At 51.1% G+C, this 10,744-nt stretch overlaps 1 protein-coding gene across 1 annotated transcript in view; it reads left to right on the top strand.

The window, feature by feature from the left end:
* ATOH8 (atonal homolog 8 (Drosophila)) overlaps nucleotides 1-5,694 on the top strand; it is a 43,187-nt gene extending 37,493 nt beyond the window's left edge. The window contains 1 exon segment of the mRNA XM_010862202.1: nucleotides 4,654-5,694. Coding sequence (XP_010860504.1) covers nucleotides 4,654-4,659 — 6 coding nt within the window. The 3' untranslated portion in view covers nucleotides 4,660-5,694.
* The last annotated feature ends 5,050 nt before the right edge of the window (nucleotides 5,695-10,744 follow it).

Consider the following 10,744-nt stretch of genomic DNA (forward strand, 5'->3'; position numbering starts at 1 on the left):
GGAGGGATCTTGTCTAGTCATTTTTAAAGTTTACGATAGTAAGACTTTTTGATGCTTTTGAACTGTAGTGTTGGAGAAGACTCTTCAGAGTCCCTTGGATAGCCAGGAGGTCAAACCAGTCAATCCTAAAGGACATAAACCCTGAATATTCATTGAAAGGACTGATGCTGAAGCTCCAATACTTTGGCCACCTGATGTGAAGAGCCAACTCATTGGAAAAGACCTTGATACTGGGCAAGATTGAGGGCAAGAGAAGGAGTGACAGAGGATGAGATAGTTGGATGGTACCATCGACTCAATGGACATGAGTTTGAACAAACTCCAGGAGACAGTGAAGGACAGGGAGGCCTGGCGTGCTGCAGACCAGAGTTGCAAAGAGTCAAACATGACTGAGCAACTGAACAACAATGTTAGTGAGAGGCAGAACCTGTATTTAAAGGGCATCTTCCTTGTTGAGGGACCATGTAGGGGGCTCCTCAGGACCACGAAACCCTTACCCAGCCACACCCAGAGCCTTGGCTGCAGTGGAAACAACCACTCACAAAAAGTCCAGAGCTGGATGGGATGCAAGCTGTATTTCTCACCTGGAGCAGGATGTGGCCAGGGGTTACGTAAGAAGGAGTCTGTGGTGTGGTTGTCGCAGTGGAGAGTAACCCCAACCCTCTCCTATGTATTTGCAATTATGCTTGCATGTGTACATGTGTACACACACCTATACACACACCTTGCCTCTTCTGAAGGGATGGCATAGGTAGATTTGTCTTCTATCTTTCAGCCACAGCTGATGGGTCCATGGTAAGAAATCTGACTGAGGCTGGACCAATTGCCTGCCTTCACTGGGCATTTGGGGTGGGGATGTTGAGAGACTGGGTCGATGGTGAGACAGGCAGTAAAGAAGCAGGGCCTGGATGTGGCCAAATGATGTGGTTGGCAGGGCACCTGGAGGGAAGGGGCATAGATTGCCCCTTGCGGTTTGCAAGCTTTCCTGAGACTTTCCTCCAGCCTCCCTGAAATGCCCTTTCATTGTTGTTTAGCCGCTAAGTCATGTCAGACTCTTTGGGACCCAATGGACTTTAGCCCATCAGACTTCTCCATGGGATTCTTCCATGGGATTTCCCAGGCAAGAATACTAGAGTGGGTTGCCATTTCCTCCTCCAGGGGATCTTCCCAACCCAAGGATCAAACTCATGTCTCCTGCATTGGTGGGCAGATTCTTTACCACTGAACCACAGGGAAGCCCCTTGGGTAGCCTTGAATAATGGAAAGATTGGAATGAGTTTCTTCTCCTCTCAATGCAGTCACAATCACACAATCAAAAGAAAATGCTGGGTAAATAAAACCATACACATTTCTTGACTGCAGGATTTTTCAGAGCTTTTAATATGTCCATATATACTGTGAATTTCTCCAGGGGATCTTCCTGACCCAGGGATCGAACCTGGGTCTCCTGCATTGCAGGCAGACTCTTTATCAGCTGAGACACCAGGGAAGCACATACAGTGACTTCCAAGATGGGGCCAAGGTCTGTGATGTTTCCAAGACTCATGGGATATGCCTCACCTGGCTTATTCTCTGCAGAACAACCCTTTGGGGAATGCTTATCCACGTGCATGGACTTGTACTTGCCATACAGGTGAAGGAATTAAATCATAGACAGGGAGCGTCAGCTTCCCAAGGTCACACAGCTGGTTATTTGCAGAAAAGGTCTTGGCACCTAAGACTTCCCATTGTTTCTCCCGCCACGCCCCAGTTGACATAAGGCTTCCTTGGATGGATGATGTTACGTGTGGGATTCCTGGTCCAAGGTGGGTGGTGGAAGGCAGGTCCAGTATAGACGCGAGGGAAAGGGTGGGGTTGAGAACTGAAAGTCAGGCCTTGGGCTGGTGGTAGCCATGGCTTCCGTGGAGTCTGAGAGCCCTACCGATGGCTTGGGGCAGAGCCCGGCTGGGCAGCCGCGCCTTGACAGAGCAGCCAGTGGGCTGGCTCCAGCTGCCCCAGCCTCGCGCGCCTTTTCTGACCGCAGGCGGACTGAGCAAGGGAGGAACTCAGGGCCAGTCCTCGGCCGGCCCGCCCAGGCAGCCAGCGCCGGGATGACGCGGCTGTAAATCACCACGTGGACCACAGACCCAGTGCCATCCCCACGGGTTTCCTTTCCGCTTCTTAATCCTCCTCTTCAGACTCAGTAACAAAAAGCAGATTCCTGCTGGGGCCAGCACACACCATGGGCTCGGAGAATGTGAGCCCGAACTCACCACATCAAGATGCTCCCTCCTCTCACTTTTCCTTTTACCCCTGTCTTAGCCTCTATTAGCCGGAGGACACTCCCTCCTCCTGGCGGAGGTCCCTCGCCCTCCCTGGACCCCGCTTCCAGCCTTGCCCCAGCCTCTACCTTGGCCGCCTGCCCATCGGCCGCCCAGGCCTGAGGCTCACCGGGGCCTGTGGTTAGCAGCCCCTCCAGCCTCGTGGTTTGGCTCCAGCCTGGCTCCCCAAGCCTCCCTTTCAGCAGGAGTTGCCTTCGTGTGTTAGGATAAATAGCACTGATCAGGGTTCAAATGCTGGTGCCGCCAACTCGTAGGTAGCACTTACCTCTGAGATGGGGGATGTGAGAAGGTTCCCTGGCACGTCGGAGGTGCCTGACAGCTGTTCTGTTCCAAAAATAAGTGCTTAGCTGTTTGTTCAGGGTTGTTGCAAGAAGCAAGAGAGAGGTATTTGGCACTGCTTTGCTAGGGGTTTGCGTGCCCAGTTAAGGGATGGTTGTTCTCCTGAGTGTTCTTAGGTGGACTTGGAGCCCCCGAAGAGCCTCCCCATCAGCTCTGATCTCCCTCCAAAGCTAAAGCCCTGGCAGCCCCTATGACCTCTCCCCATCTCCTATCCCTTCCTATAGCAAATCCTACCCTTTCGTCAGTTTTCTCATGAGCAACAGCAAGTTCAGTGGCCAGAGAGAAGTTTCTGAAGGTCAGGATTGCAAGGGACTGAAAGATGGTCTAAGCTAAGGGTTTTCCAATTTGCCCCAAAGCACCCGAGTTCTCAGAGTCTTCACCGGGCTCCACGTTGGAAGCAATACTGTAGACTCTGGGTCCCCTTCTCTCTGTGTCCCCCACCCTCTCCTGATTCAAATAGACCAGAACCATGCTCATCTGTTTTCTACATTAGAATTTCAAGGTCAGAATTCACTTATTTCCACTAGATGAAGACACTGTCATTTTATAGATAAGAACACTGAGGCCTAGCTGGTCGGGGGATGGGCTGCACCTAGAGTCGGCCTCCTGGCTGCTGGTGTAGTATCTTGTCTGAAGGATGTGGGGAGAAGGAGGTGAGGATGCCGTTCCTGTGGGCAGGGGCAGGGCTGACTCTAACATTCCTTGGAGGTGTGACCTGGGGATTGTAGGTCACACCTGGGTATCAGGACCAGGGGTCCCTGAGCTCCTTCTACCTGCTACACCCCCTCCCATCCCCCAAACCTACTAAATCAGCATGTGTGCTGAGTCAATTCAATCTTGTCTTACGCTCTGTGACCCCGTGGACTGTAGCCCACCAAGCTCCTCTGTCCATGGCATTCTCTAGGCAAGAATACTGGAGTGGGTTGCCATGCCCTCCTCCAGGGGATCCTCCCGACCCAGGGATCAAACCTATGTCTCCTGTGTCTCCTGCATTGGCAGGTGGGTTCTTTACCACTGGCGCCACCTGGGAAGCCCAGCTCAATCAGCAGTGGTTCTAAAATGCAGTGGGGGTGGGGTGGGGAGTAAGGGTACACTGTGGGCTCTGGTGGCAGCCAGTCCTGGGTCCAAATGGTGGCTCCATCCCTTACTGAACCCTTCAAGATGCAGCCCCTGCCTGAGCCATATGGGTCCTTCCTGGAGCAGCCGTGAGGGTAAGTAAGAGCAGGTGCCGCGGGCGCTGGCACCTGGTGCAGGCTGGCCTTCTGGAGTTAGGACCAGTGTGTGTGGGGGGGGTGCTTCTGACCATTGGTTGCTTCTTTTCTTTTTTTTAAAATTTGTTTATTTGGCTGTGCCAGGTCTCGGTTGCAGCACGTGGGACCTTTAGTTGTGGCATGTGGTATCCAGTTCCCTGATCAGGGATGGAACCTGGGCCCCTTGCACTGGGAGCAAGGAGTCTCAGCCACTGGACCACCAGGACATCCCCGTTGGTTGTTTCTTTTTGTTTGTTGAGGTATAGTTGATTTAAAATACTATATTATTTTCAGTTGTATAATATAGTGAATCAAAAATTTTATAGATTATATTCCATTTAAAGTTATTATAAAATATTGGCTATATTTCCTGCACCATACAATATATCCTTTTAGCTTAGCTATTTTATTTTTTGTTTGTTTCTTAGCTTTTTTTTTTTTGTATTGGAGTGTGTTTGATTTGGGGGCTTCCCTGGTGGCTCAGCTGGTGAAGAATCTGCCTGCAGTGCAAGAGACTGCCTCCTGTGTTAGTTTCAGGTGTGCAGCAAAGTGATTAATTATACATATACATATACCTATTATTTTTCAGATTCATTTTCCATATAGGTTATTACAGAGTACTGAGTAGAGTTCCCTGTGCTATACAGTAGGTCCTTGTTGATTATCTGTTTTATATATGGTGCATATATGTTAATCCTATCCTCCTAATTTATCCCTTTTCTCCCATTGGCTGATTCCTTCAGGAGTGACCAGCCATGGGCTCGCCTGAGGATGCTGCTGTGGGCCCTCTTTCCAAGTCAAGCTTGAGGAGAAGGTGAGCTTGCCAAGTCCAGCCTCGTCTTCCTCTCTAAGATGCCACCGGATGCTCAGACCACCTCCTCTCAGGACAAGAGCTAGCCTGCCTCCCTCTCACCCTCTCCCACACCCCCACCCCCAGCCACTCTACGGTGACTTTGCACTTTGCTCTCTGCCCGGTGGGGTGGGGAGAGCAAAGTCTTCGCCTTGCCCGGGCCTGAGGCCCACCGTCCTTCTGGCTGCAGAAATTCATTGCCAAAGATTCAACAGGGACACTGAACAAACTGGGGGTGAGAGGACCCCATGGTGAAAAGCCACACTGTGGCTCTGTGACCTTTGCTCCTCGTGTTGCCCGGGTCCCATCTCAGGCCAAAGACAAGTCAACATTTCCACTAGGAACTCATGGAAGAGATGGATGTTTGGTGACTTCAGACATGATCCGGAACTGTCTTTCTCCACTTGGCCCTGAGCTGGCTGGACCCAAGATACATCTTCTAGGGGCTGTGAGAGGGAGGCTGAGGGTGCCTGTGGGGAGTGGGATCTGAGATCCCAGCCCCTCTCTCCCTCCCACTGGCTGCCCAGGCCTCTGACCTTGATTTTCCATGTTCCCTGGGCCCAGGCTCCTTCTTGGGCCCTCAGCATCATGAGAAGTGAGTATGTAGGGGGAGCAGCACCCATACCCCACCCCCGGGACTTGCCTTGAGGTGACCTGCCCCCATCTGGCCTGGCCAGCCCCTCCTTGCCAGGGGCCCGCCCTCCTGACAGGACACATGAGAGAGTGCCCTGCCTGGAGGCCAGTGGTCTGTGACGGTTGTGCAGGGGGGCAGAGGAGAGGAAGGGACCAGGGGAATGGGCCAGTAACGTGGGGAGGAAGGCATGTTCAAAGCCAAGGCCTGTTCTTTCCTTGTGCTCACAAGGCCAAAGCTGTTCACATCTGTGCTCAACCATCTGCTTCAAATTGAAGTAAAAGCCCCAATGTGTAAAGAAAACACTTGCTTGTGTTGATGGACTCTGTGGGTGACCAGGACTTTGGCCGGTCAGTCAGGGGGAGGAAAGAGGTTGAGAGTGCTTCAGAAATGAACAGTGTGTGAATGAATGTGTGTGTGTGTGTGTGTGTGTGTGTGTGTGTGTGTGTGTGACGGGGTGGGGTGGGACCTTCGCCATGGCCTTGGCCTAGACTAGTGACCAGGAGGCCAGGTCAGGAACACGTGAGGAGCTTTCTCTGCTTGTACCGTATTTACTCCATACCGTGAGTTTATAAGGTGGGGACTGAATTTTTTATCCTGTTGTACAGATGAGGAACCTGAATACAGAAGGAGAAGGGCAGGTCAGTGACAAAGCCAGGTCTCACACGGTGGCCTCACTCCAAAGCCTGTGCTGTTAACACCTTTCCAGCCCTATAAGCCAGTTCCGGCTCAAGGTCTTGGCATGGCTTTGTCCCATCCGTGCGCTGCAGTGGGCCTTGAATGGGACAGAATAGCCCAGCAGGGGTGGTTGGGTTGTGGTTTAGTTGCTCAGACGTTTCCAATTCTTGTGACCCCATGGGCTCTAGCTCACCAGGCTCCTCTCTCCATGGAATTGCTCCTCTCTCTCTTGCTCCTCTCTCCAGGCAAGAATACTAGAGTGGGTTGCCATTTCCTTCTCCAGGGGAACTTCCCGACCTAGGGATCAAACCCTGGTCTCCTGTGCTGCAGGTGGTCTCCTGCATTGCAGGTGGATTGGATTGTTTACAAACTGAGTCACCAGGGAAGCCCTCCTGGGGATGGGGGAGGGGTAATAAGAAAAGAACTCTGAAAGGAATGTCAGTGTGGAGGGCTGTAGGAGGGGCAGAGGTCTTGAAGGATGAATAGGAGTTTTCTGAGCAGAGGAATGGAAGAAGAACTTTCTATGCAGAGAAGTCTTCAGCCCTCAAAAGAGATTAGAATCACCTAAGGAGGTTATTAAATATTGACATAAAGTGTTAATGCCAAAGTTCCATCTTCAGAAATTCTGCTATATTGGTCTGGGCACTTGGAACTTTTAAAAGCTCCCCAAGTGATTCCAATGTGTAGGTATGGTTGAGAGTTACTGGATTAAGTGGGGTTAGATCACTGACAAAAAAAGTGATTTAAAATCACTGATGTGAAATACAGGCTGTGCTAAAAATGTGGACGTGTGTGTGTGTGTAAATATACAAGCAAATAATTGTGATACCATCAGATGACTGTATGAATGTATACACACATATGAGTGACAAGAAGTTCCATGTTTTTCTTTTCTAGCTTCTCTCCCAATACAGCAGCTTTGATTCTTTTGCATGCACGCGCGCACACACACACACACACACACTCCTTCTTGAACGCACATGCATGCCCAGATATCCACCGTGTACATCCCCAGGGAAGAAAAATCCATTTCCCATGGATTCACATTTCATTGGCAGCCTTCTCAACAGTTTGTATAAATAACCGTGCAAAAAGACCCTCACCAAAATAAAAGTGATAAAGAGCCGCCTTCCTGGAGCCTTGAGAGCACTTGTCCTGTTTCAGCTGAGAGTGTGGTCACAGGGCCCCTGCAGATTCGTTTACACACATACCCTCCATGCTCCGTTGTTTGCTCTGGGTCCTGGCTCCACACACTGGGGGTGGCTCAGTCACGGCGGGCGTGTACCCATGTAGGAGGCCATGTGTGTACACACCATGTCCATGTGTGTACCTCTGGTTCATGCTTGGTTCCTGCAGCATGCGTGCTTCTTGCTCTCCAAAGGGCAAAACCACAAAGAAGAGCTCTGGAAGTCGGAGATCCCCCCAAGCTCAAGGCTGAGCGTCAGCAGGCTCTTCAAAAACAACATGCACACAGGCTGCATGCTCCTTCTTGGTTCCGACCTCAGATGGTCCCAGAAGAGAGGTGTAAATTCTGGGGAAGGGTTCCACAAGTCCCTGGGCCACTTTCTGGGGTCATAGCATGGCCAGGGCCCCTGTGGATTCCATCTCCCCACACCGTCCTTCCTCCCATCCCCATGGCCCACCACGTGGTCCTGGACCTCCCCAAATTCCCTCCACTTCATCATGTCCCATTTCTTTTCCTGATTAACCCTCCCACTCGTCTCCCCTTCCTCACAAGTCAGTGAGATACAAGAGCTAGTAGGTCCCAGGGGCAGGGAACTGGGTAGCAGAGCTATGAGCAGGGACTGCCTAGGGAGCAAAGGTGCAGACAGGGCTCCTTTGTGCCCAAGATACGGGGCAGAGAGTTGGGTACTACTAACTGGGCTGAGCTGGGGCTATACTGGGGCTTCCCTGGTGCCTCAGACAGTAAAGAATCTGCCTCCAATGCGAGAGACCTGGATTTGATTCCTGGGTCAGGAAGATCCCCTGGAGAATGGAATGGCAACCCACTCTGGCATTTTTGCCCAGAGAATCCCATGGACAGAGGAGCCTGGCAGGATATACTCCATGGGGTCAGAAAGAGTGACTTTGTGTCCACTTAGTCAGACACAACTGAGTGGCTAACACACAACAACACAAGGGCTGTACTGGGTGGGGGGGTGTCAGTCGGGGGGCCCACTAGGGAGCTAGAGTAGGGGTTACACTTGCCTCCCACCTTCCACTTGGCTTCCTGAGCTACAAAGTGGCTATTGCCAAGCAGCCCAAGTGACAAATAACCTAGCCCTCTCAAAGCAAGACTCTGACATCTCCAAGTGTGTCTTTCAGCAGATTCATGTAGCCTTCTGACTCTCTGCCACCTGCACGGATGCTTGCTGTTTTCAGGCTCCAGGACAGGGAGGCTGGAGGGGGCCCCACCTGAGCGAGGTGGGGAGGGGAGGGAGCGGCTGGCTTTGCCCTTTGCCCCAAGGATCCTACCTTCTCACAGTCTCCTCTGGTCTCCTGGACCCCAGACAAGCTGTGTCTGCCTCCCTGAAGCCAGGGACCCCAAGGAACCTGGCTTAATAAATAACGACTTTGTTTTGCAACTATTTGGGCATATGTCTAATCTCCACATGGCACTGTGAATTCCTAGAGGGCAGAGATTAGGTCAATCACGTCTCCAAATCCTTGAAAAGGCTTTGTACAATGTATATATTGGTTTCTTTGTTGAATGAATGGATAAAATATGAAAAATATGGTAATTCACGCATTTATTTTCCTCCTTCCACAAATAACTACCAAGCAGCTAATTTGTTAAGACCCAAGAGAACAGGGCACAGGCCTTTACCAAGGACTCAAAGAAGCTCAGGAAGCTTCCCTGGTGGCTCAGATGGTAAAGAATCTGCTGCAGTAGAGGAGACCCTGGTTCAATCCCTAGGTTGGCCCTGGAGAAGGATATGGCAACACACTCCACTATTCTTGCCTGGGAAATTCCATGGACAGAGGAGGCTGGCGGGCTACAGTCCATGCAGTAGCAAAGAGCAGGACTCGACTGAGCTACTAACACTTTCACTTTTAAACAGGCTCAAAGGGAGAAGCTCCAGAGCAGAGGGGAGCCCAGACTTGAGGCTTTTTACTCTTTCTGTGGCTGAGCGTTTGCACACTCCTACAAAGAGGAGAGCTTCATTGCACATGTGCCTGGCCCTCAGGAGGTGCTGAATAAACGTTTATCAAGGTGTGTGGATGAATGAATGAATGAACCCCCCACACACACCCCTCCTCAGATATCACTAATCAACTGTGGCTCTTCGTCTGGTGGGGCGGTCTGAAGCTGTCCAAGTTCAAGACAGTGCTCCAGGCAGTCACTATTAACCAATTGGAGAGATGTGCTTTCTTGGTCATCCCAGTCTTAGGGCCATTCTGGAGTGAACTGTGGGTGGGAACCCCTCAGGCCAGGCTCCTGGGGTACCATTGGGATGACATGATGGAGGACATGTTAGAAGGTCACCTTGGTTATGTCCACGGGGCTATGTGGCCACTCCACGACTGGCCTCCTCTCTCTGATCTGTTCTTTGCTGACCCTTACTCCACTACTGCTAACTGGAGGTGTGTTGCTGAAGTTCCTCCCCTGGTCCCGTCACCTCTAGGCAAAGTCCAGTCTCCTTAGTGGCCCACAGGACTTGTCACAGATGGTCCCATCCCCTCCTCCAGTGACTCCAGTGTCTCCCTAGACTCAGTGACACATAGTTTGGTCATCTGGGAACATGGCTGAATCCCGTCCCCAGGTGTTAACAGCCCCTCTTTCTTAGCCATGCCTCAGTGCCCTTTCTTCTGGCTGCCCCCAAAACACGATTCTTTCTGGACGCTGCTGTTTACTGCTCTGGAAACTGTTCCTTTTTGTTTGTTTTGGCCATACCTCGCAGCATGCAGGACCTTAGTTCCCCAACCACGGATTGAACTCATGCTTCCTGAAGCGGAAATGCAGTTTTAACCACTAAACAGCTGGGGAAGTCCCAGAGACAGTTCTTTTTAAATCTAACTTTCTTCTGTATCTAATCCATCAAGACCCCTGATTCCCCAGAAGGAAGTCTAATTCTCTCAACTCCAGAACCTGGGCAGACAGAGAGGCCCTGCTTAACCCAACAGCAATGGCCTGGGTTCATGTCCCCCCATCCTAAGGCTCATCTTTCCTGTTCATATGTAAATCAGAACATTGCTTTGCTCCATCTATATTAAGAAGCCCATTATTGCTCCAGATCTCTGAGGATTCTCAAAGGGCTTACATCCCCATGGTTATCTCTTGAGAGCTGAGAGTTATCTTGGTTACTTGCCCAGTTGTGTCTGACTCTTTGTGACCCCCATGGATTGTAGCCTGCCAGGCTCCTCTGTCTGTGGAATTCTCCAGGCAAGAATACTGGAGTGGGTAGCCATGTCCTTCTCCAGGGGATCGTCCCAGAGATCGAACCCAGGTCTCCTGCATTGCAGGCAGATTCTTCACCAACTGAGCCACTAGGGAAACTCATGTTTCTGTCTCTCCAATCTAATTATCTCTCTCTCAATCACTCCCTATGGCTGATCCCTTCTCTCTATACTGCTTCAGTTTAGGGAACACAGGCACTTTCCCTTGATCTCCCCAAAACATCACTCACACAAGGCAGTTGTGTATAGAGGAATTATTAATATTTTTCTCTCTCCT

Source organism: Bison bison, unplaced genomic scaffold, assembly GCF_000754665.1.
Source record: "Bison bison bison isolate TAMUID 2011002044 unplaced genomic scaffold, Bison_UMD1.0 scf7180017864480, whole genome shotgun sequence".
Classification (NCBI taxonomy): Eukaryota; Metazoa; Chordata; class Mammalia; order Artiodactyla; family Bovidae; genus Bison; species Bison bison.